Below are 25,011 nucleotides of genomic sequence, written 5' to 3' on the forward strand. Positions count from 1 at the left end.
AAGCCCGTGCGCATGCGCGCGCTGGTTTCCTAGCAACGGGGGCCTGGCGGTCACTGCATGAGCTCGCGCCTCACGCTGCCTTCGCAGACGTCGGGCGGGACAGTTCCTCCCCTTATAATAATAATAATAACAACAATAAAAATGATGATGTTTGCTAAGTGCTTACTATATGCTAAACACTGCTCTAAGAGCTGGGGTGGATACAAGCTCCCCAGGTTGTCCCACGTGGGGCTCACAGTCTTCACCCCCATTTTGCAGATGAGGGAAGCCGAGGCCCAGTGAAGTGACTTGCCCAAGGTCGCACAACAGGCAATAGGCAGAGCCGGGATTAGAACCCACGACCTCTGACTCCCAAGCCCGGGCTCTTTCCATCGAGCCACGCTGCTTCTCGCACTGGAAATGGGGTGGTCTAGTGGATAGAGCACTGGCCTGGGAGTCAGAGGTCCTGGGTTCTAATTCCAGCTCTGCCCCTTGTCTGCTGGGTGATTATGGGCAAATCCCTTTACTTTTCTGTGCCTCAGTGACCTCATCTGTAAAATGGGGATTAAAATTGAGCCCCATGGGGGACAGAGACTGTGTCCAACCCGATTAGCTTCTATCTCCCCCAGTGCTTCTAGACTGTGAGCCCGTTGTTGGGTCGGATCATCTCCATTTGTTCCCGAATTGTACTTTCCAAGCGCTTAGTACAGTGCTCTGCACACAGTAAGCGCTCTATAGATACGATTGAATGAATGGCACATATCAATTCATTCATCCAATCGTATTTATGGAGCGCACAGCACTAAAGTACGCGTTTGGGAGAGTACAATACAACAGACACAGTCCCTGCCCATAAGGAGCGCACATGCTAAGGGCTCAGCAATTATTATTATATAATTATCGGAACGGTGCTCGGTCCAGCTCTCTATGCAGAGTGGACAGCCAATACAGTGTTCTGCACCCCAGTAGGTGCTCAGTTCAGGACCTTCCACACAGTTGACACCCAGTACACCGTCCCGCACCGAGGCTCACAGGGGGCTCCGCTTCCCGGAAATCACAGTAAATCCTGCAGGTCCGGGCTGGCTCAGCACCTGGAATTCCCCACGGTGAATTGGCAGTTTCTCTTTTCCTCTAAATAAGAGCCGTTCCCTAGCGGTCCCCGGACTCTGGTCAGCGGAGAGCAGACACGGCCCCCTCGGCCTGGTGGCCCTGACCTCTCCGGCTCCGACCGCACGATGACCCTTCCCCGGACCCCGGGCAGGAGGTTAAAAATCTCCCAAACATCGGCCGTCCAACCTCTCTCCTCCCCTCCCTGCTCCTGGGGGTCCCAGCGGGGAAGGTCGAGGCGTGTGGACACCACCCGGGGGACCTCGTTCATCCTACAGCGGCGGCGGAGTCGGGGGGCTTCGGGGGTCTCGCTCTTGGCCTGCGAGGAGGAAGTGGCCCCGCTCCGCTCCTGCTTCTGTCTCTCGGAGCCGCTTTCGATTCCCCGCTCCCCTTCCCTTTTCCCTCAAGGGAGAGGAAACGCTCCCTGCTGTTCTGCAGTGGAAGGAAAAATCCCCTCGTTCTGTCCCGGTGACTGGTGCCTCTGATACTGGGCTTCTGGGTTATGGAATATCCTTTTCCATCGTGAGTAATTTGTGTTTTTATGGTATTTGCTAAGTCCTTACTATGTGCCGGGCACTGTACTAGGCGCTGAGGTAGATTCCCCGACTGAAGGGATGGGGTTCCGCCCCCCTTCACCCGGATCCTGTTCTCCTATAACCCTCCGAGCCGACGGCAACCAGCCAACCAGTCCAGTGCTCTGCACACAGTAAGCGCTCAATAAATACGATCGACTGAATGAATGAACTCAGAGGCTGATGCCTAAATAAAAAATAAATGGTGGCATTTGTTAAGCGCTTACTATGTGCAAAGCCCTGTTCTAAGTGCTGGGGGATACAAGGTGATCAGGTTGTCCCACGTGGGGCTCACAGTTTTAATCCCCATTTGACAGATGAGGGAACTGAGGCACAGAGAAGTTAAGTGACTTGCCCAAAGTCACACAGCTGGCAAGCGGCGGAGCCTACCCTCCCCACACCCTGCCAGCTGAGGCCACAGAAGACGGTAGAGAAGCAGCATGGCCTAGTGGCTAGAGCACGGACCTGGGAGTCAGAAGGACCTGGGTTCTAATCCGGACCCTGCCACAGGTCTCCTGTGGGACCTTGGGCAACTCACTTCACTTCTCTGGGCCTCAGTGACCTCATCTGTATAATGGGGATTGAGACTGGGAGCCCCACATGGGACAGGGACTGCGTCCAACCCAATTTCCTTGTATCCACCCCAGGGTCTGGCACACAGTAAGTGCTTAAGAAATACCATCATAATTATTATTATGCTTCTCCACCGCCGCTGGCAACACTAGGTGCTTGGCTGTGAGGAGTCCAAGGCAGAACCTCTTGCACCGGTGCGCCATGGAAATGCAGCGTGGCTTAGTGGATAGAGCCCGGGCCCAGAGTCCGAAGGACCTGGGTTCTAAGCCTGGCTCTGCCACAGGTCTCCTGCGTGACCTTGGGCAACCCATTTCACTTCTCTGGGCCTCAGTTACCTCATCTGCAAAATGGGGATTTAGAGTGTAAGCTCCATAGGGGACAGAGCAACTTAATAATAATGATGGTAACATTTGATAAGCACTCATTATGTGCCAGACACTATACTAAGCAAGGAAATCAGGTTGGACACGGTCCCTGTTCCACAGTCACCTGGTAGTCTCCTGTCCTCCACGTTTTCCTACAGCGGCTCCCCGTGTCCCTCCGCAGCCAACGAAAACTCCAGCTGACCATCCAGGTGCACCTGGCCCTCCTCTCTCCCGCCGCCACCCCCTCCCTCAAGCTAATCCCCCAGTTCAGAACTCCTTCCGTCCCCAAATCTGACCGGCCACAAGCTCTCCCCACCTTCTAAAATACCCACCTCCTCTAAGAAGCCTTCCCTGATTAACTTCCCAGGAGCCTAAGCCGTACAACACCGGCAGCCCGCCTTGAGCACGTCTTTCTTTTGATGACGCTAGAGGTAAATATTTTTGTTTCTCTACTCCATGAGGATTCTTTCGGTTTAGGGGATTTGTCACTTCTTCCCAAGTGCTTATTACAATGCAGTCCACCAAGTGGACATTTAATCATAGTAATAACAGTAATTCATAATAATTATGGTATCGGTTAAGCCCTTACTATGTGCCAGGCACTGTTAGTATAGAAAATATGCTCATTACTAGAAGGGAAGGCTGAGGGTCTCTGACGGCCTCTGGCATCTATGACAGGACACTGACAAGTGCTGCTCTGTTTTCCACAAGAGAGAATGGACTGACACTGCAGCAAGAAGGATTTGGGCTAGACAGCAAGAGCTACAGCTTAGTACAGTGCTCTGCACTCAGTAAGCGCTCAATAAATAAGATTGAATGAATGAACTACCATTAATAGTGGGTAGGCACCGTAATCTATTCCAGGAATGACCGAGGAATCTCCTCTGAAAACTTTAAACCAGCGGACAGGCATGGTGAGGAGCCGAAGGATGGATAGAATGAATGTTGGTGGCCTCTTCTTGCCCAAGGACTCCATGACTTTGGCTTCTGTTCCTCATCTGTTGCTCATCGGGTCCCTCCTACAGGGAACTGAAAGAGACCCAGCTTTGGTTTTGGAGATTATTTAAGGTCTTTTGCTTTGAGTAGTCGTCTAAACCTCCATCCCCTTGTGTGGGTGTCCAGGGAGAAAGTGAAACCTGACCTGAGTGCCCTCCCTTAGGCAGGGGATTGCCCCCAGAAACCTTGGCTTTGTCTTTCTGTGGGACTTCCCTGCTTGTCCTCCGAGGGAAGGGTTGTCTCGGAGCCAGAAATCTCTGGCCAATGAGCGTCGAGGAGGGAAACGGAGAGCCCCATAAATTCGTGGCCGCGGGCCCGGCATCTCATCCTCATCCTCCGGACCCCAGAGATCCCCAAACCCGGGAGAGGAGCCCGAGTCCAGACGCGGCAGCGGCATGTCCCGAGCCGGAGTCGCCCCGGTCCTCCTCGCCGTCCCGCTCCTGATGCTGGCGCTGGCCCCCGTCCGAGGTCAGGGGTCGGGCCGGCCTGGGACCCACCGCCCGGGGCCCGGTGGGGGGACGATCCCCGAGGGGGTTCAAATGGTCCAGAGGGGCAGCACCCCCCCGGGAGGGACAGGGGAAGGGATGGGGCTGCTGACCTAGAGGAGGGAGCGGGGCTGACCGCTGTTTGTTTAGGGAAAGGGCCGAAGTCCTTGGGGTGTCACTGCCAAGCCCCTGCCCGGGCCGGCTTCAACTGCCCCCCGCCCCGGGTGGGATGGGCTGCCCCGAGGGCAGCAGCGGGATCCACTGGGGCGTCTGCCCCTCGCCGGACATTCACCCTTCTGCCCCGTCTTAGAGCCGCTGCTCCTGAGATGGGTGGGCCAAGGGCAGGACCATCCCTCCCCGGCGACACCAGCTGTCCCTCCCATCCCTTCCCCCAGCTGTGGGCTAGGGTCCTGCTCACCCACCGGGTCTCTCTCTCTGCCCCTCAGGATTTTCCCTGTTTGGGCTCGGACGCTGCCGCTGCCTGGCGTTCAGTGATGAACTCGTCAACCCCAGATCCTTCTCCAAACTGGAAGTGTTTCCTGCAAGCTCCTTGTGCGAACAGGTCGAGATCATGTGAGTAAAAGGCCCGGTCTGAACCGCACCTGACTCCCCCGCGAAACGTTTTCCGGTCCGGGAAAGCAGGGGCACAGAGAGGATCGAGCACAGGCCTGGGAATCAGTAGGACCTGAGTTCTACTCCCGACTTTGCCACTTGTCTACTGTGTGACCGCGGGCAAGTCACTTCACTTCTCTGTGCCTCAGTTCCCTCTCTGTAAAATGAGGGTTGAAGCTGTGAGCCTCATGTGGGACAGGGACCGCTTCCAATCTCATTTGCTCATATTTACCCCAGAGTTTAAAACTGTGCCTGGCACATAGTAAGCGCTTAAAAAATACCACAGTTATTATTATTATCTCTCCCATCACCAGCCCAAGGCCCTCCCTCTATCCTCCCTCTTCTGGAAGCAGGAGGGAGGAATCAGAGGCTCTCCAGGCCTCGCGGGATCCCAGGGTCCCTGGGGAACAGCAAGGCCACCGGGTCTGTTTCCCCCGAGATAGCGCTGGTCCGACCTCCCTTCCTCCTGCCCGGGGTATCCATTCGTTCGTTGGATCGTATTTATTGAGTGCTTACTGTGCGCAGAGCACGGTACGAAGCGCTTGGGCAAGTACGACAGTAAACGGCGACCTTCCCTGCCCGCAACGAGGTCACCGTTGGAGCCGGGCGAGCGTCCGGGGCGGGGACGGCTCCCCTACAGCGGGGGGCGGGGGGGAGACCGAGGCGGAGAGCGGACCAGCGGCTCCTCCGACGTGGCGCGGCAGCGGGGCCCACGGGCGGTCCGCGGGGAGCGGCCCGGGCCGGTGGATGCGAGAGCGTGTTCCGTGTCCCGCAGCGTCACCCTGAAGAACGGGAAGGCCACGTGTCTGAAGGCGGACTCCCCGAAAGTCATGAAACTGATGAACATCATTAAGAAAAGGTGGGTTCGGGGAGGTCGGCGCGGGGAAGGCGCGGGGCCCGGGTGGCGGGGGGCCGCGCGGTCATTCGACGGTATTTGTCGGGCGCTTCCCAGAGCGCCGTACTAAGCGCTCGGGATGTACAAGCGGGCAAGGGACAGAGACGATCCCCGGCCCGCGACGGGTCACGGCCCCACGGGCCCGACCGGGCGGGCGGCCTCCCGGCCTCCCGGCCTCCCGGCCGCTCGCCCGACGCGGGCGCCGTCCCCTTCGCCGCGGAAGGGAGCCGAGGCCCAGACGGAAGCCCGCTCGTCTGTACAGGTTTCTCATCCCCCCATCCGTGTGGTTAACGAGCCGTCCGTCCCCTCGATCCTATTCGTCGCTACCGTCGCCGTCCGTCCGTCTCCCCCGGTCGGCCCGCGGGCCCGCGGACGGGCGGGGACGGTCTCTCTCCGTCACCGGACGGGCCGTTCCCGGCGCTCGGTCCGGCGCTCTGCACGTAGTAGGCGCTCCTAAATACTACCGAACGCGTGAAAGTCCAGCGCCCCGCCCGGCGTCGGGCAGGTGGCAGCGGAGGCGGGAAGGGGCGCCGTGCGCTCGTTCGACGGTGTTGACGGTGCAGAGCGCCGGGCCGAGCCTTGGGAATGGCCACCGGGGCCGCGGGCGCCGGAGGGGAGCGTAGGGAGCGCGGGGACGGGAGGGCGGTGGAGTGAGCGTCCTCGGGGCGTCCCTCCCCCAGAGCAGCAGCGTGGCTCGGTGGAAAGAGCCCGGGCTTTGGAGTCGGAGGTCATGGGTTCGAATCCCGGCTCGGCCATCCGTCAGCTGTGTGACTTCGGGCCAGTCACTTCACTTCTCGGTGCCTCAGTGACCTCCTCTGTCAAATGGGGATGAAGACTGGGAGCCCCACGTGGGACAACCCGATTCCCTTGCGTCTACCCCGGCGCTTAGAACAGTGCTCGGCACATGGTAAGCGCTTAACAAATACCGACATTATTATTATTATTATTATTATTAGGTCGTCGGGCGGCAGGCCTCGGCGCTGACGCGGGAGCGGCCGCCAGGGGCGCTCGAGGCCCCCCCCCGCCTCCGGCCCCGCCCCCCGCCCCGTGACGTCAGACCCGGCGCGGACGAGCCGCGCGCTCACGTCGACCTCGGCCGGTGACGTCATCCTCAAGCCCCGCCCCCTCGCCGCGGCCCAATCAGCGGACGGGGAGCGAGCTGGGGCCCCGCCCCACGGTGCGTGACTGACAGCGGCCCCGCCCCCCCCGCGGGCGGGGCTAGCGGGGCTCCCCGGCCGACCGGAAGTCTCGACCGGCTCCTTCCCAGACCGGAAGTGGCCAAGGCCTGCTCGCCTTGGCCTCCCTGCCTCCCATCTTGCCCCACCCCAGTGCCTACTCCCTGCTGCTGCACGGATCGTTTATCAACAAAAACGTTCAGTCCACGTCTCCCCAGCCCTCAGACAACTCCATTGGCCACCCCTCCACCTCCCCGGCAAAGACCCCTCACCATTTCCTTTAAAACCCCCTCGCCTCCTCCTCCCTCACCTGGCAACTCTCCCGCTCCAACCCAGCCCGCACACCCGGCTCCTCCGATAATAATAATAATGTCGGCATCCGTTAAGCGCTTACCAAGTGCCGAGCACTGTGCTGAGCGGTCGGGAGGGTACAAGGTGATCAGCTTGGCCCACGTGGGGCTGACGCCCTTCGTCCCCATTTTGCAGATGAGGTCGCTGTAACACCCACCTTCCCCCTGTGCCTCCACCTCGTCCATCTCAGCCCCGACCTCTCGCCCACGTGTTGTCCCCGGCCCGGTACGCTCTCCCCCCTCAAATCCAACAGTTGCTCTCCCCACCTTTCAAGGCGTTAACAGAGACACCTCCTCCGAGAAGTCTTCCCTCCTTTCTCCTCCCAATCCCTTCTGCATCGCCCGCTTGCTCCCTTTATTCATCCCCCCACCCTTCCCAGCCCCACAGCATTTGCACACGTAACTGGAACTAATTTATTGATGTTAATGCCTGTGTGTTTGTCTCCCCCTCTAGACTGTAAGCTCCCTTGTGGGCAGGGAATCTGTCTACTGTGGTATTGTGCTCTCCCAAGCGCTTAGTACAGTGCTCTGCACACAGTAAGCGCTCAAAAAATACGACTGAAAGAATAAATACGATCGAATAAATACGACTGATCATTTCACACGGCGACCAGAAGCTTGTTTAAATGGATCACGGCAGAATTTACTTCGGCTCGGGCTGAGGCCGGGGAAGGACCCAGTTAGTGAATAGCTAATAATCGGCCCCGTCATCCCGCTGGAGTTAATAATAATGGTATTTGTTAAGCATTTACTATGGGCCAAGCACTGTTCTAAGCCCTGGGTAGGTACAAGGTGATCAGGTTGTCCCACCTGGGGCTCACGGTCTTCATCCCCATTGGACAGATGAGGTAACTGAGGCACAGAGAAGTTAAGTGACTTGCCCAAAGTCACACGGCTGTGCTTTGCACACAGTAAGCGCTTAACAAATACCATCATTATTATAAGTGAGCGGAGCCAGGATTGGAACCCAGACCTCTGATTCCCAACCCCGGGCTCTTTCCACCAAGCCACGCTGCTTCTCCCAAGTTGGCACTTGGGTTCTCTTGGCCAGCCACCGAAGGAATCCGATCTAATAATGATAATATTAATAATGATAATTATGGCATTTGTTAAACGCTAGTTGTTATGTGCTAAACGCTGGGGTAGATGCGACAAGGAGACTGGATAAAGTCCCTCCCCTCACCCAGGCCTCACAGCCTAATAATAGCAACATTCATAATAACGATAACATTGGTAAAGTGCTCCGTGTCAAGCCCTGTGCTAAACGCCGGGGTAGATACCACATAACCAGATCGGATACGACCCCTGCCTCCACCCAAGACTCACAGCCGATAATAATACTATTAATAATACTGATAATTACAGCATTTACGTGCCAGGTGTCAAGCGCTGTGGTAAATGCTGGGGGTAGATACAACACAGTATCTCAGAACAGTGCTTGGCACATAGTAAGCACTTAACAAATACCAACATTATTATTATTATCAGAGAAGCAGCGTGGCTCAGTGGAAAGAGCCCGGGCTTGGGAGTCAGAGGTCATGGGTTCGATTCCCGACTCCGCCACGTCAGCTGTGTGACTGTGGGCGAGTCACTTCACTTCTCTGGGCCTCAGTGACCTCATCTGTCAAATGGCGATGAAGACTGTGAGCCTCACGTGGGACAACCTGATGACCCTGTATCTATTCCGGCGCTTAGAACAGTGCTCTGCACATAGTAAGCGCTTAACAAATACCAACATTATTATTATTATTATTATTAACATAAGCAGATGGGATAAAGCCCCTGCCTCCACCCAGGACTCACAGCCTAAGGGGTTCCCAGTCCCACCCACCTGTACATCTCACAGTCCGCAGACAAGGGTCCGACGCAGCCTATTAGAAACGGTAACTTTTATTAGTGAATCACACAAATTGCATAAACAAGACAACAGAGATGAACATTTTTAGAATCGCGTTAAATAAGCGGGCGTTCAGGTGGGGGGCGGCGGAGGGGAGATCTTAGCCACGAGCAACCGAGCCCAGTCTAAAGAAGTCGAGAGCCAAGTAAGGAGAACCACCGGTCGGGCGACAAGCCGTGACGCCAGCTTGGGGGGGTGGGAAATGACCTGCCTCCTGCCAACCTCCTAAGTGGGTCGCTTGCAGGGCGTGCGACCTGCAGAAGGGCTTTGGGGGGATTTTCTTTTCTAGAAGAAGAGGCAGTGATGTGCAGTGGGTAGCTGCAAGAGGCGTGTCCCGCACGGCGGTCAGTGGCTTTAGCGACTTTTCCTTTCTGGAACACGAGGCCGCGTGGTGCAGTGGAGAGCGTCTGAGTGGGTAAAATCGAGCCCCGGTCCCAGCTCCGTCAGGGACTTGGGTCCCCGACGTCTCCCCCGGATCGGGATTTCCCTTTCTTCCTAAAATGGGGTGGGTCGCCCTGGCCCCGTGGGCCCGGGGCTGGTGTTTCCAAAGCAGGTGCGGAGAGGGCGGAGGGGAGAGGGAGAGGAAGGGTCGGAGGGAGGGGGTCAAATTGCCACCGGTCTCGTCCGCCCCCAACTCCGGCTATTTGGTCTCCTCTCCCTCCCCGCTGGACGGCAGGGGTCCAGCACCGGGGGAGGGCCCAAAGGGGAAGGGGGGCGTCTTCCTGCCTTTAAGACTCTTGCTGCGCTCGTAAAGAACTGGGGCTGGGGTCTCGGGCCGGGTGGAGTCCTATCTAACACCCCGGCCTCCTCTAAAACCGGCCCTCTTCCCCCATCTGTAAGCTTGTTGTGGGCAGGGAACGTGCCCACCGGCTCGGTCGGACTGTACTCTCCCAAGCGCTCTGCACACGGTAAGTGCTCTATAAATACCCGGACGATGACGATGAGACCCCCCGCGCCCCCGCGTCTCGGGTAGCTCAAAAATTTCCACATTTCCCACCCGTTTCCGGACGCGGCATCAATACCTGAGGCCATGAATTTTGGCTTTCTAGCATCTGCCCCTATCTCCCGTCATCATCTTCAGCTCCTCCTGGCTCTCTGCCCACCTACCTGCCTCATTCCCCCACCTCCAAGGGGAGGCTTGCATCGACCTCAGTGCTTAGAACAGTGCTTGGCACATAGTAAGCGCTTAACAAATACCATTATTTTTATGGGTAACACCAAGGGTAGGGGCTGAGAGGGGCAGGGCAGCTTCGGGCCTTGTCCTGGAGAGACGTGCACATTTTAGTGCTCACTTTCTCTTAGGCGGTGGGAGACGGAAGAGGCTACCGTCTATTTTCCCATCAGTTTTGGGGAAGCGGGTGAAGGGAGGAGAAACCAAGACGGAAGGAGCGTGGCCTGGTGGCTAGAGCCCGGGCCTGGGAGTCCGAAGGACCCGGATTCGAATTCCAGCTCCGCCACTCATCTGCTGTGTGACCTTAGGCAAGTCACTTCCCTTCCCTGGGTCTCAGTTCCCTCCCTGGTAAAATGGGGATTTAAGATCGCGAGCCCCACGCGGGACAGGGACTGAGTCCAACCCGATAACCGACTATCTCCCCTAGAGCTTAGAACAGTGCTTGGCACCTAGTCAGCGCTTAACGGATACCGTCATCATCATCATAATGGTATTTGTTAAGCGCTGACTAGGTCCAAGCACTGTTCTAAGCCCAAGGTGATCGGGCTGTCCCACGTGGGACTCACAGGCTTCATCCCCCTTTTACAGATGAGCTAACCGAGGCTAAGCCACGCTGCTTCGGGATGTCAGGAGTGGGATTCGAACCCTCGCCTCCAGAGGAAAGCGGGACGCGACCGCAGCGCCTGGGACCGCTCGGCTCTCCTGACCACGTCGAGGTGCGACGCGAGCCGCGGCGACGGTCGTGGTTCGGCCGAGGGGATCTGGGGGGGGGGGGGGCGTCTAACGAGGAAGGGGGGAGACCGGAACGACGACTTGCGGAGCGCCCCCGTGACCAGAGAGAGGAGCCTTCGCAGAGGCGGGTTTATTCGCGAAACACCTACCCAGCCACACGGACACAGACAGACAGAGACGGAGGGACAGCGGGCCGCGGGGCGATCCGCCGGGGATAGCGAGGTCGTCGTCGACGGCCGAGGCCCGGCCCGCCGACCCGCCGGCGGGCGGGCGAGGGAGGGAGCCGCGCCGAACGCCCCCGGCCCGCCACGAGGGCCCAAGACCGACGGAGGCCTCTCGGTGGGCGGGAGCCGGAGGGGAGCCCTTAGGAAGTCCTGATGAGAGGAGCTCTCTCGTCGGCCGTTCCCTGGGTCCGGAACGAGGAGAGCGTTGGGATCGGAATTTCTGAAGGAGGGTTCCCCCCACCCCGCTCCCCAACCCCAAAAGGAAGCTTTTATCCGCCTCCGTTTCTCCCAACACCATCCTTCCCCTTCTCCGAAGTCTTAGTGGAAAGAGCCGGAGGCTAGGCGGGGCGGGAGACCCGAGTTTCAATTCATTATTATTATCATTATGGTATTTGTTAAGCGCTTACCGGGTGCCAAGCACTGTTCTACTAGTATTCGTTTTGTTCTGTTTCGCTCTGCCGCCCGTCTCCCCGGTTTAGACCGTGAGCCCGTCACTGGGCAGGGATGGTCTCTCTCTGTTGCCAAATTGTACACTCCAAGCGCTTAGTACAGTGTTCTGCTCAATAAATACTACTGAATGAATGACTTGTACATTCCAAGCGCTTAGTACAGCGTCCTGCACATAGTAGGTGCTCAATAAATACTATCGAATGAATGAACGTTCTAAGCGCTAAGGCAGATACAAGGTCATCAGGTGGTCCCCCGTGGGGCTCCCAGTCTTCATCCCCATTTTCCAGATGAGGGAACTGCGGCCCAGAGAAGTGAAGTGACTTGCTCAAGGTCACACAGCTGACGAGCGGCGGAGCCGGGATTCGAACCCACGACCTCCGTCTCCCAAGCCCGGGCTCTTTCCACTGAGCCGCGCTGCTTCTCCGAAGTGGGTGCAGGGGGTCCCTGCCGTGGAAGCCGAGCGCCCGCTTGGGCTCTACCCACCTCGTTCATGGATCCTTGCCCCCGGCATGCCATCCAGGTGAACAGCAGTCCCAGAAACGCTCCCAGGGCCATGATGATGTACGGGATGTTGGTGATGACCATCATGGTGTTTAGCACAGATCTGAGCTTTCTGACGGAATCCTCGTCGATCAGGACACTCTGCAGAGACAGAGAGGGGGTGGGAGGAAAAGTCGTCTCCTCGGTGACTTGAACGCGGAGCTTTGGGGGTGGGGAAATAATAATTATGGCATTTGTTATGGTATTTGTTAAGCGCTTACTACGCGCAGAGCACTGTTCTAAGCGCTGGGGTAGATACAGGGTAGTCATATTGTCCCACGCGGGGCTCACATTTTTTAATCCCCATTTTTACATATGAGGTAACTGAGGCACAGGGAAGTGAAGTGACTTGCCCAAGGTCACACAGCAGACAAGTGGCAGAGTCGGGATTAGAACCCTCGACCTCTGACTCCCAAGCCCGGGCTCTTTCCACTGAGCCACGCTGCTTCTCAAACCGAAATCTGGGGTGCGACGGGAACCAACGCATTCATCCCTTCCCAAATTAGTCTCTGCATCTTTTTTTTTTTTAAAGTGGTATTTACTAAGCGCTTACTCTAGGTCGGCACTGTATTAAGTACTGGGGAAAATACAAAGTAGTCAGGTGGGACACAGTCCTGTCCCACCCGGGACTCGGTCTTAATCCCCATTTTACAGCTGGGGGAACCGAGGCACAGAGAAGTGGAGTGACTAGCTTGTATTTACCCCAGCGCTCGTACGGTGGCCGGAGCATAGTAAACGCTTAACAAATATCACGATTACTATTCAGTGGCGGAACCAGAATTAGAACCCAGGTCCTTCTGACTCCCAGGCCCATGGTCTATCTGCTTTTCGCTCCATCTCCCCGCTAACACAGCTACCGCAAACCCAAGCTTTAAAGGGAGCGTGAGCAGGCTCTAGTCTCTGCCACCCATCCTGACCTACACCTGCTAACGTGCTACGGTGGACAGAGCACCGTCTTGGGAGTCAGAAGGCTCTGGGTTCTAATCCTGACCCCGCCACTTGTCTGCTGTGTGACCTTGGGGAAGTCACTTCACTTCTCCGTGCCTCAGTTCCCTCATCTGTCAAATGGGGATTGAGACTGTGAGCTTCTTGTCGGACGGGGACTGCGTCCAACCTGACTTGCTTCTATCCACCCCGGCGCTTTCATTCATTCAATCGTATTTATTGAGCGCTTACTACGTGCAGAGCACTGTACTAAGCGCTTGGCGCTTGTCAACAGATAGAGACCAGCCCTTCCCAATGACGGGCTCACAGTCTAAACGGGGGAGACAGACAGCAAAGCAAAACAGAACAAGACAAAGCAAGACGACATAGAATCATGGAGATATACTCCTAGCGCTCAGTACAGTGCCTGGAACAAAGCAAGCACTTAAACACCACAATTATCATTATTATCATTAATTTCCCTGCCATATTTGCTTGTCAGGAACCAATTCTCATCTCTCAAATGAGGATTTAATACGTGTTCTCCCTCCTACTTATACCGGGGGCCTTATGAGGGACCTGATTATCTTGTACCTACCCCGGCGCTTAGTACAGTGCTCGGCAGATAGCAAACACTTAACAAACACCACCATTTTCACCTTCCTGATGGGAAAAGCACGGTGACGGTATGGGGAATCGAAACTCAGAGATAATCTAAAGATAGCTTCCTTCCCCACCAGTCCTCTAACCGGAACCGCCGAGCGGAAAAACGGATCGCTGTGTTCCCTCCCATCCTTGGGAGGAAGCGCTAGGAGAGCGTTTCTGTCCGAAGCTAGAAATAATATTTCATAAACTACTCATTTATATTAATGTCTGTTTCCCCCTCTAGACTGGAGGCTCGCTTGGGGCAGGGAACGCACCTGCCAACTCTGTTCTATTGTATTCTCCCAAGTGCTTAGTACAGTGCTCTGCACACGGTAAGTGTTCGATGTATAGAGAAGCAGCGTGGCTCAGTGGAAGGAGCCCGGGCTTGGGAGTCAGAGGTCGTGGGTTCTAATCCCGGCTCCACCACTTGTCTGCTGTGTGACCTTGGGCAGTCACTTCACTTCTCCGGGCCTCAGTTACCTCATCTGTAAAAATGGGGATTTAAAAATGTGAGCCCCACGGGGGACAATCTGATGACCCTCTCTCCCCCCCGGTGCTTAGAACAGTGCTCTGCACATAGTAAGCGCTTAACAAATACCAAGTCACTTATTCACTGACTGATTGTTAGAGGGGAGATGGCAAAAATCCAAGAGGCCAAGGGAAAGGGGGGAGGAAGAGCCAAGGGAACCTGGATAATTCACAATTGGATGACTGAGAATGTGACCTTGGGCAAGCCACCTCACCCCTCTGTGCCTCAGTGACCTCATCGGGAAAATGGGGATGAAGACCGTGAGCCCCACGTGGGACCGGGACTGTGTCCAACCCGATTACTCTGTATCTACTCCGGCGCTTAGGACAGTGCCTGGCGCATAGTAAATGCTGAACGAATACCATAAAAAAAAAAAAGGGGAGATACACCCTGCTCAAAATCCAAATACAAAAACACGGCCTCCCTCCAAACAAGCTCCGGAAAGTCTCTCCACACTTACCTCATTCAGATACATCACGGGGAAGAGAGTGGTTTTAATGTTTCCTGTTTCACTGAAAAAGCGAAAAAGAGAGAGAAGCGGAATTGACAGGGAGGCTGGATGGGGAGGGTTAGTGACCCTGTGACCTGAGACCCTTCCTTCCCCCTCCCCTGAAGCTTCCTAACGCCAGCTGGGCGATGAGGAGGCTCTTTCACAAGAACACAGACTAAGGGACACCGATGAATTTCACCCCGGCCCCCCGAAGAGCAGTAGAATCAATCAGTAGCACTTCCGGAGTGCTTACTATACGCAGAGCACTGTACTAAGCGCTCGGGCGAGGACGATACAACAGAATCAGCAGACACATTCCCTGCTCGTAACGACCTAACAGTCCAGAGGGGGAAAGAGAATCAAACTGGACACAGTCCCAGATGAGGTAACTAAGTCCCAGAGAAGTGAAGTGGCTGACACACAGTATGCGCTTAAAAAATACCTTTTTTAAAAAAATAAAGGAGATCAGGGCCATTGAAAGCTAGGTCACCGTATTAAGTTTCAAGTTAAGTATCGTGAGGGGTGGGTGAGGGGTAGGGAGGAGGTAGCTGGTGCCATAAGAACTAGAAAATGGGCCGATCTCTTAACGGAATTTGAGAGGACTTTCCTCGTGGTCTTAATAATATTAACGATAATGATGGTATTTCTTAAGCGCTAAGTGCCGAGCACTGTTCTAACCACTGGGGTAGATACAAGGCCATCAGGTTGTCCTACGTGGGGCTCACGGTCTTCATCCCCATTTTACAGAAGAGGTCACTGAGGCCCAGAGCAGTGAAGCGACTTGCCCGAAGTCACACAGCCGACAAGTGGCGGAGGCGGGATCGGGACCCACGACCTCTGAACTCCCAGAGCCCGGGCTCTTTCCACTGAGCCACGCTGCTTCTAGACTGGAAACTCGCTGTGGGCAGGGAAGGTGCCTGTTTATTGTTCTATTGTGTACTCCCAAGCGCTTAGTACAGTGCTCCGCACACAATAAGCGCTCTACGAATGCGGCCGATTGAGAAGGCCCCACCGTCCCCGAGTCACTCTGAGCCATTAGGAAAGGGAGGAAGGTAAAACGCTTACATGAAGCCGTCGATCTGCTGGACGAACACATTGACCTGGAATCGCTTGGCGGCTCTGAGGATCATGCCGGTGACCTGCGAATCAACGGGGGGAGGTGAAAAGCCATTCTAGACCGTAAGCTCGTCGTGGGCAGGGAACGGGTCGGTTTATTATTCTGTCGTCCTGTTCAGCACGGTGCTCTGCACGTAGAAAGCGCTCAATAAATACGACTGCGTGAAGGAATACAAGAGCCCGAAAGCTCTTCCCCCCTGGGCCTGTCCTACAGGTTATCACCGGCAGATTTTGGGGGGCTTTGGGGGGGGATTCGGGGCATGCACAGGCCTGGGAAGGAAAATAAGCAGCGTGGCCTAGTAGTTGGAGCCCAGGGCCCGGGAGTCGGAAGGACCTGGGTTCCAATCCCGGCTCTGGCCCCCGTCTGCTGGATGACCTGGGACTAGTCACTTCATTCATTCGATCACACTTATTGAGCTCTTACTGTGTGCAAAGCACTGTATGAACAACAGAGAGACACATTCCCGCCCGCCAGGAGTTCACAGTCCAGAGGGGGACACAGACATTAATATAAGTAAATAAATTACAGATATATCCAGATGTGCCGTGGGGAGGGAGGATGAACGAAGGAGCAAGTGAGAGCGCTGCAGAAGGGAGTGGAAGAAGAGGAGAAGAGGAGTCAGGGAAGGCTTCTTGGAGGAGATGGGCCTTCAATAAGGTTTTGAAATGGGGAGGAGTAATTGTCTGATATGAGGAAACTCCTCTTCTCTAGGTCCGAGTCTGTAAAATAGGGATTAAGACCGTGAGCCCCACCTGGGACAGGGACTGTGCCTCACCTGATTACCTAGTATCCACCCCAGCGCTTAGAACAGTGCCTGGCACACAGTTAGAGCTTAGGAGATGCCGATAAAAAATAAAAGAAAAAAACACCTCACTCCTCCAGGCCGCCGGGCAGCGACCCCTCAAACAGTCGAGCTTCTTGCCACCCTTCCGAATCTGCCTGCTGGGCCCGGGCGGGGAGGCCGGAATCAGCTAAGCAGAGGTCAAGAGGGTCAGGGTGACCGCTGCTCATCCACACCCCAAAGGGGGGACGAGGCACGCGGCCGGTACGGCGAGAAGCCCCGTAGCCTAGCGGACAGCGCCAGGGCCCGGGAGTCAAGGGACCTGGGTTCTCATCCCGGCTCCAACACTTGCCCGCTGTGTGACCCTGGGCAAGTCGCCTAATGTCTCTGTGCCTCGGTTTCCTCGTCTGTAAAGCGGGGGTCAAATCCTATTCCCTCCTACTTAGACCGTGAGCCCCACGTGGGACAGGGAGTGTCCAACCCGATTAGCTTCTATCTACACCAGCGCTTAGAACAGTGCTGGGCCCAGAGTAAGTGCTTAGGGAGATTAATAATGATAATGACAATTGTGGGGTTCAAGTGCTTACTTTGTTCCAGGCACTGTACTAAGCGCTAGGGGCATATCTCCATGATTCTATTTATCTTGATGACGTTGTCTCGTTCTGTTCTGTTTTGCTTTGCCGTCTGTCTCCCCCTTTTAGGCTGTGAGCCCGTTCTTGGGAAGGGATGGTCTCTATCTGTTGACGGATTATACATCCCAAGCGCTTAGTACAGTGCCCGGCACGTAGTGAGAGCTTAATAAATACCATTAAAAAAAAAATCCAGAAGCAAGTGGAGGGTCAGGCTGCGGGGCCGGGGCCGGGAACCTCCCGACTCCGGGAAGGTGTGGCGGAAATTGGCCTGTTCCCGAGCGGGGCACGGTCGCCGTTCCCCCGATCCCGGCAAGCCGGGGCGACTCACCGGGTCGATGTCCAGAAACGTCTCGTGGCTGGCCTTCTCGGGGCGCAGGCCTTTAACCGCTGCGACGAACTGCTCATCCGCTTGGTAAAAGTGAGGGGCCGATAAAAAAATGGGGACGCCTGAAGGGTAACGAAACAGGGAAGAAACCAGCAGCGTCTATTAAGCGGCTATCATACGCTATCCCCAACACCTATTGAGTGCAGAGCGCTGTAATAAATACCTACTCTGTGCCAAGCGCTCAACTGTACAACCAACGGGCACTTAAATTCTGTCGTTACCGCCAACGCTGAGCGTCTAGTACAGTGCTCTGCACCCAGTGGGTATTTGATAACTAATAATAACTGTAGTATCTGTGAAGTGCTTACTGTATATGCCAAGCACTGTACCGAGCGCTGGGGCGGATCCAAGCAGACGAGGCCGGGCAGACTCCCCGCCCCAGGTGGAGCTCAGTCTCAAGCCCCATTTTCCAGATGAGGTCACCGAGGCCCAGTGAAGTGACTTGCCCAAGGGCCCACAGCAGACAGGTGGCGGAGTCGAGATTAGAACTCATGACCTTCTGACTCCCAGGCCCGGGCTCTAGCCACTAGGCCGTGCCGCTTCCCATTTCTCACTGCCTCCGCCGTCACCGAGCGCTTAGTACAGTGTAGCGCGCCTAGTAGGCGGTCAATGAGCCCCATTCCCAGTGCCTTTCCCGGGGGGGTCCCGCTCCCTCACCGTCCTTGCAGACGCTGACGTTGAGGACCCCCGAGCCGAGGCAGCGTCCCTGTGGCCCACAGAAGCCGGCGTTGTCGGAGTTGTTGGCCAGGAGTTCTCGGGGCATCTTGAACCGGAAAGCCGGGATGCCTCTGACGTCCACGGAGTCGGTGAAGCCGACGTAGACCGACCTGGGGAGGAGAGGGGCCGGGGGGCGGTCATCCCTCGGCCAACGGGGCGCTCCCGATGCCGGCTGGGTGGGCTTCGTTGACTTGTTGCGGGGGGTCGCCTGGCCGGTGAGACTGCAAGTTTCTCGGCAGTAATAATCGGGGTATTTGTTAAGTGTCCGGCACCGTATTAGACGCCGGGGTAAGATGCAAGGAAATCGGGTTGGACGCAGTCCCCGTCGCACGTGGAGCTCAGAGGATCGATCCCCGTTTTACAGACGAGGCAGCTGAGCCCCGGAGAGGGGGATCTGCCCAAGGTCACACAGCGGACGAGTGGGAGAGCCGGGACTAGAACCCACGACCCCCCGACTCGATACGACTGATTGACCGACCGACCGTTCCGGGAGCGGACCGTCACCTCCTCGGGTCCGGGGGAGTCCGCTACCCGGGGGGCATCTCCCCGCCTTACCTGCAGAAGTCCGAGGAGAAGATGTACAGGTCTTCGTCCTTGGTGATTAAGGGATGAAAGGAATTCCCATCCGTGCCATTGATCATGTTGCATTTCTTCGTCGCCCACCAGTCGAGAGACCTGATGATAATCACGACAGTGGTGGTGTTTCATTCATTCATTCATTCATTCATTCATTCATTCGATCGATCGTTTTCAGCAAGCGCTTACTGTGTGCGGGGCACTGTACTAAGCTCTGGGAAAGTAATAATAATAATGCTGGTATTTGTTAAGCGCTTACTACGTGCAGAGCACTGTTGTGAGCACTGGGGTAGATACGGGGTAATCAGGCTGTCCCCAGAGGGGAACGGGTGTTGCAGAGCGTTGGGCTCCTGACTTACGTTCTGCCCTTCCACTCCACGATCCTGCTGAAGTTAAGGTAGTCATCCTCTCCGCTGAGAAAAACGTACTCTCCGTCATCCGTTGCGTTTTTCTGGAAACGAGCGAATGCCACACCGGTGGCATGAAGGGGCACTTCCGGGAGCCTTCAGAAGGGGGACCGGGACCAAATTCTGACCCCGGACCAAGAATTTCCGCCCCGCCGTCTGATGGATGGGTCCGTTCTCAGGCCGGTGAAAAATCAAGGCCGGGAGCAGCGTGGCTCTCGAGCGAGAGGAGAGAACAAGCTCAGGGGAGAGGGCAAAGCGAAGGCCTCACCCACAGAAAGGCAGCCTGTGGCCTTAGGCAACAAGCAGTGTAACCTCCCAGGTAGACGGGGCTGTGGGAGACCATTTCTAGGCCCAGGACGGTCCCTCATGTCCCCACCGCTGTCAAGAACACGTTTAAAATGGCTCTCTCTCCTCTCGGGAGGAAGGAAAGGATCGGTGGGGCCCGGAACGACCGCCCCCCAACCCCTCCTCCATCTCCGGCCGACCACGCCTCCCGGCAAACGCCCCGACTCACCCCGTAGAACAAGCCGAAGTACTGGGGGACGTCCGGCCGGAAGGCGTTGATGAGGGACAGCACCTCGTCTTTGTAGCCCCACAGCAGCTCGTGAACGGAATGCGTCACAAACAGGCTCTGCTGGAACCCCTTCAGGATCCCTTCGATGATCTCCTTCAGAAAGCGGTTCTGGGACCACCGCATGGCTGTCTGGGGGCGCGGGGAGGGGAGGAGGGCAAAGAGGAGGGACGAGTCACAAGCGGGAACCCACCTCTGCCCACAGGAGCCGGCGGGGCGTCTGCCTTGCATCCCTCCGCCCGGAAGACGGGCTTCCCTCGCATCCCCCGGCCCGGGCCCTCATCGCTGACTGACCCCTAAGAGGCCGGACTTTTTCTTCTGGTATTTGTTAAGTGCCTTCTGTGCGCCGGGCACCGTACCAAGCACTGTCCCTGGGCAGAAGGCACAGGGCTCGGGCTCCCTGGGAGCGCCGGGGATAGGAAAGGGGGTTTGAAGAGCCAAAGTTCCACCTTTTTTATGGTATTAGTTCTGCTCTTACCACGTGCCAACCGCTGGGTTGGATGCCGGCAAATGAGATTGGGCACGGTTCCTGTCTCACACTGGATTCCCACACTGGGCTCGGCGTCTTAATCTTCATTTTCCAGAGGAGGTGTCTGAGGCCCAGAGGAAGCCAAGTGACTTGACCGGGGCAAGTGGCGGAGCTTTCCTTAACTCCCTCCCACCCCAGGGCCCGGTCCCCCCCCGCTTCCACCGCTCCCTGCGTCCCGGGGATCCCTGCCTTTCCATGAGGCGACCGGCTCCGGGTCGATAGCTCCCATCTCCCTCATTGCCCACCACACCCGGCAGCTCTCCGAGGAGCAGCGTGGCCTAACGGCTAGAGTCCGGACCCGGGAGTCAGAAGGACCTGGGTTCTAATCCCGCTCGTCTGCTTGGGCAAGTCACTTCACTGGGCCTCGGTTCCCTCATCCGTAAAACGGGGATTAAGACCGTGAGCCCCGAGTGGGACGGGGACCGTGTCCAACCTAACTACTCCAGGGCTCGGTACCGTGCCCGGCGCATAATAGACGATTGACAAATTCCATTTTAAAATAATAGGGCGTGGGGCCTGGGGCAACTAACTGCCCCCAGGGTGGCCCCGGCTCCTGCCCCAGTTTTGCCAGCTCGAGGGACGGCTGGAGGGGGTGGGGCAGATAGCCGGACAGAAGCTCAATCAGTCAATCAATCAATTAATGGTATGTATTATACGCGTACCCCGTGCAGGGCACTTTTAGCAGTTACTACTGGGAAGGGCCAGTTGGACGTGACACGGATGGCACTCTCTGGGAGAGTTCTGCTGTTCAAACAGTATCGACCGGAGAGCTGGCTTTCCCATTACGTTGGCTGAATACCCAAGCGGAGAGAAACACAAAACCGTTCCCTGACTGAGGAATGTCACCTGCAATCTGGAGGAAAGAATCCAGAAAACGGTAGCCACCAAAGAAGTATTTACTTACTAGGGGCCCTGAGCTGGGCTGAACATTGGTGTAATCGCAATTATAATGGTATTTGTTAAGCACCTGCTACGTCCAGGCGCTGTACTAAGCGCCGGGGTAGATACAAATTTGTCAGGTTGGACGCAGTCCCGGTCCCACACGGGTCTCACCGTCTCGCAGTCCCCTTTGACAGGATGAGGTAACCGAGGCCCAGAGAAGTTAAGTGACTTGCCCCAGGGTCACACAGCAGGCGGGTAGCAAGTCTCGACTCTGGGGGACAAGGAAACTTCCGTCCGTTCTCCGGGCCGCGGGGATGTATCGGTCAGCAAAGTCCCACAGCTCTCGAAGGACGGTAAACTCACTGTGGGCAGGGAACGTATCTACCGACTCCGACCTCCCCCAAGCGCTCAGTACAGTGCACTCAATAAATACCACCGACTGACTGGCTGGTTGGGGCCCGGCCAAGTCGCCCACGCCGGGGGACGGGCCCAGGTTGGTGTGCCCGATGCCCGGCGCCCTTACCACTGCAGGAATGTTTACAGTCCTGATCAGGTCAACGGCAGGGTCCCCGACGGACAGGTCCCGTTCGAAGATGTAGGTTTTGGGGTTGATGGCAGACACTTTAGTCCCGTTGTCCCAAAAGCGGATGTTCTCTCTGGGCCGGTGCTCCCTGCAGGATTCGGGGGGAAAGAGTTGGGCTCAAAGGGAGGTTGATTTCACAAGCAAGAGTCCAACTGGCCTTATGATAATAATGATGGTATTTGTCAAGCGCTTACTAGGCGCCAAGCACTGTTCTAAGCGCTGGGGGAGATAGATACGAGGTCATCAGGTTGTCCCACGTGGGGCTCACAGTCTCAATCTCCATTTGACAGAGGTGGTCACTGAGGCCCGGAGAAGTTAAGTGGCTTGCCCAAGGTCACCCAGCAGACAAGTAGCGGAGCGGGGATTTGAACCCATGTCCTCTGACTCATTCATTCATTCAATCGTATTTATCGAGCGCTTACCATGTGCGGAGCACTGTACTAAGCGCTTGGAAAGTACAGTTCAGCAACAAAGAGAGACCATACCTACCCAACAATGGGCTCACAGTCTAGAAGGGGGGAGACAGACAACAAAACGAGTAGACAGGCATCACTACCATCAAAAGAGATAAATACAATTATAGATATATACATATCATTAATAAAATAAATCGAATAATAAATATGTACATATATCACAAGTAGTGTGGGGCAGGGAGGGCACTAAGCACGTGCTCTTTCCACTACGCCACGCTGCTTTGTAACCCCACTCCTAGGACTTGGGAAATGAGAGGCATTACTGGGGCCCCAAAGCACGAGTCTGGGTGTCAGAAGGACCTGGGTTCTAATCCCGGCTCCGCCACTTGTCTGCCGGGTGACCTTGGACAAGTCACTTCACTTCCCTGGGCCTAGGTTCCCTCAGCTGGAAAATGAGGATTAAGACTGGGAGTCCTATGTGGGGCATGGATTTTGTGCAACCTAGTTACCTTCTATCCATCCCGGCGCTTAGGATAGTGTTTGGCACACACTAAGTGCTTAACAAATGCCATTAAAAAAAAATCAAGCAATCAATGCGACTTATTGAGGGCTCACTAAGTGCAGAGCACTGTACTAAGCATTGAGGAGGGTTCAGATCAAGAGAGTTTGTAGGCAGGTTCCCTGCCCACAGTGAGTTTACAGTCTTGATCAACAACGGAGGAATCTCTGGGGGCCAAAACGAACAGGAACCAGGATTTCTCAGAAAGGACTTCACTCTCTTCTCTCTCTTTTTGTAGCATTTGTTAAGCACTTACTATGTGCCAGACACTGTACTAAGTGCTGAGGTAGAGACAAGCCAATCGGGCTGGACACAGTCCACGTCCCACAAGGGGCTCACGGTCCTAATCCCTATTTTACAGATGAGGGAACTGAGGCCAAGAGAAGGGAAGTGACTTGCCCAAGGTGACCCCGCAGACTCGTGCTTTGGGACCCCAGAAATGCCTCTATTTCCCAAGTCTTAGGAGTGGGGTTACAAAACAACGTGGTGTGGCGGAAAGAAGCAGCATGGCTTAGTGGAAAGAGCACGGGTTTGGAAGTCAGAGGTCATGGGTTCTAATCCCGGCCCCTCCACTTATCGGCTATGTGACTTTGGGCAGGTCACTTAACTTCTCTGTGCCTCAGTGACCTCATCTGTAAAATGGGGATCAAGACCGTGAGCCCCACGTGGGACAACCTGATTACCTCGTAACAACCCCAGCGCTTAGAACAGTGCTTTGCACATAGTAAGCGCTTAACGACTACCATCATAATAATAATAAGTGGCAGAGCCGGAATTAGAACCCAGGTCCTTCGGACACCCAGGCCCGGGCCCTAGCCACTGAGTCACGCTGCTTTTCCGAACTTCACTCTCTCCCCCTCCACCCATCCAGCGCAATTATAAGAATGGCCAGGAGTCACGAGGAGAGTGACAAAATCAAAACTCGGCCTTATATGATGGAAAATAATCACCCACACAGCCGCACACCCACACACCTCGTGCCTCGGGGAACTGAGGTGATCTAAGAACAACTCTCTTCACGGAAGTCCTCACAAGGGACAGGTAGAAAAGGTAAAGATAAAAGCGGAGGTTCAGGGGATCGGGCTAAGTGATCCCCCCCACCCCCAAACCTGCCTTTTCAATTAATCAATACATATTGAGTAATTATTGTATGCAGGGCACTGTGCTAAACACTTGGGAGAGTACAATAAGCAAGAAGCTTATTATCATTACATTCTAGATCTCTATACTGAAAGCTCGTTGTGGGCAGGGAATGTGTCTGTTTATTGTTACACTGTATTTGCTGTACCGTACTCACGTGCGCACACACTGTGCGCTTGTGGGGGTGGGGGTGTTTGCGTGTGGACACCGCCTGCTTTCTTCTGCCAAAGGTGGGGGCTGAAATGATCCGGATTGAGGTAGCCCCCCCAACTCCACCCAGTCTCTTGGTTACACGATGACGGCAGAGATGGCTGCCAGAACCCCCCCCCGACACGATACGGTCATTTTCGGAAATCTAAAATCCGCTCTGACCGAGAGAACAGATCAGAGAAGGCACCAGAGTCTAGATTCTTCACCTTTTGGGCCCCAGGCCACCGACTTCCTGCGCGTCCAGCACTGTACTAAGCGCTTGGGAGAGGACAATACCAAAAAAACCCACCGGCGAAACGACGAAAAACCCATCGGGATGTGGGGGGCACAGCGTAATAATAATGTTGGTATTTGTTAAGCGCTTACTATGCGCAGAGCACTGTTCTAAGCATCACAGCTTGGTCCTCGCTCCCCTGAGCCGGCAAAGCTAAGCGAGGAAACGGCCGAGAGGCAGCGTGGCCTCGTGGAAAGAGCTCGGGCCTGGGAGTCAGAAGAGCTGGGTTCTAATCCCGCTCCGCCGCTTCCCAGCTGCGTGACCTTGGGCAAGTTACTTCACTTCTCTCTGTCTCAGTTACCTCCTCTGCCAAATGGGGATTAAATCCTACTCCCTCTTACTTAGACCGGGAGCCTTATGTCGGACAAGGACCACGTCCAACCCGATCGACTTGTTCGTACCCTAACGCTTAATAAATAGTAATAATAACAACGATGATGATGATGATACGAGCTTCTTTCAGTCTGCCGGGGGCCGAAAACCAGGATTGCACAACTGACATTTACGCCGCCCACGACGGG

General features: G+C 55.7%; 2 protein-coding genes across 2 annotated transcripts in view; one reads left to right on the forward strand and one right to left on the reverse strand.

Moving 5' to 3' along the window:
• The first annotated feature begins 3,886 nt into the window (after positions 1-3,886).
• LOC103170573 (C-X-C motif chemokine 10-like) lies at positions 3,887-7,113 on the forward strand. The gene is made up of 4 exons (XM_029073873.2): positions 3,887-4,060; positions 4,524-4,650; positions 5,465-5,548; positions 6,541-7,113. Exons 1-4 carry the CDS (start codon positions 3,988-3,990, stop codon positions 6,566-6,568), a joined length of 312 nt encoding a protein of 103 aa, XP_028929706.1. The 5' UTR covers positions 3,887-3,987; the 3' UTR covers positions 6,569-7,113.
• A 3,893-nt stretch (positions 7,114-11,006) lies between these two features.
• Positions 11,007-25,011, reverse strand: part of SCARB2 (scavenger receptor class B member 2) — a 30,247-nt gene continuing 16,242 nt past the window's right edge. Inside the window, exons 3-12 of the mRNA XM_029074107.2 lie at positions 21,832-21,979; positions 19,841-20,029; positions 19,279-19,370; positions 18,899-19,018; positions 18,284-18,453; positions 17,570-17,688; positions 15,777-15,850; positions 14,682-14,733; positions 12,067-12,225; positions 11,007-11,315 (exon numbers count right to left, since the gene is read on the reverse strand). Coding sequence (XP_028929940.1) covers positions 11,274-11,315; positions 12,067-12,225; positions 14,682-14,733; positions 15,777-15,850; positions 17,570-17,688; positions 18,284-18,453; positions 18,899-19,018; positions 19,279-19,370; positions 19,841-20,029; positions 21,832-21,979 — 1,165 coding nt within the window. The 3' untranslated portion in view covers positions 11,007-11,273. The remainder of the gene's footprint in view (positions 11,316-12,066; positions 12,226-14,681; positions 14,734-15,776; positions 15,851-17,569; positions 17,689-18,283; positions 18,454-18,898; positions 19,019-19,278; positions 19,371-19,840; positions 20,030-21,831; positions 21,980-25,011) is intronic.

Source organism: Ornithorhynchus anatinus, chromosome 10 (genome assembly GCF_004115215.2).
Source record: "Ornithorhynchus anatinus isolate Pmale09 chromosome 10, mOrnAna1.pri.v4, whole genome shotgun sequence".
In the NCBI taxonomy this organism is placed as follows: domain Eukaryota; kingdom Metazoa; phylum Chordata; class Mammalia; order Monotremata; family Ornithorhynchidae; genus Ornithorhynchus; species Ornithorhynchus anatinus.

What these genes read in the sequence shown, in the direction of transcription:
- LOC103170573 (XM_029073873.2), top strand. Translation starts at nt 3,988, where the DNA reads ATGTCCCGAGCCGGAGTCGCCCCGGTCCTCCTCGCCGTCCCGCTCCTG. An exon ending in GGCGCTGGCCCCCGTCCGAG is followed by an intron (nt 4,061 to 4,523) that starts GTCAGGGGTCGG and finishes TCTGCCCCTCAG; the next exon opens with GATTTTCCCTGTTTGGGCTC. An exon ending in ATGAACATCATTAAGAAAAG is followed by an intron (nt 5,549 to 6,540) that starts GTGGGTTCGGGG and finishes TATTATTATTAG; the next exon opens with GTCGTCGGGCGGCAGGCCTC.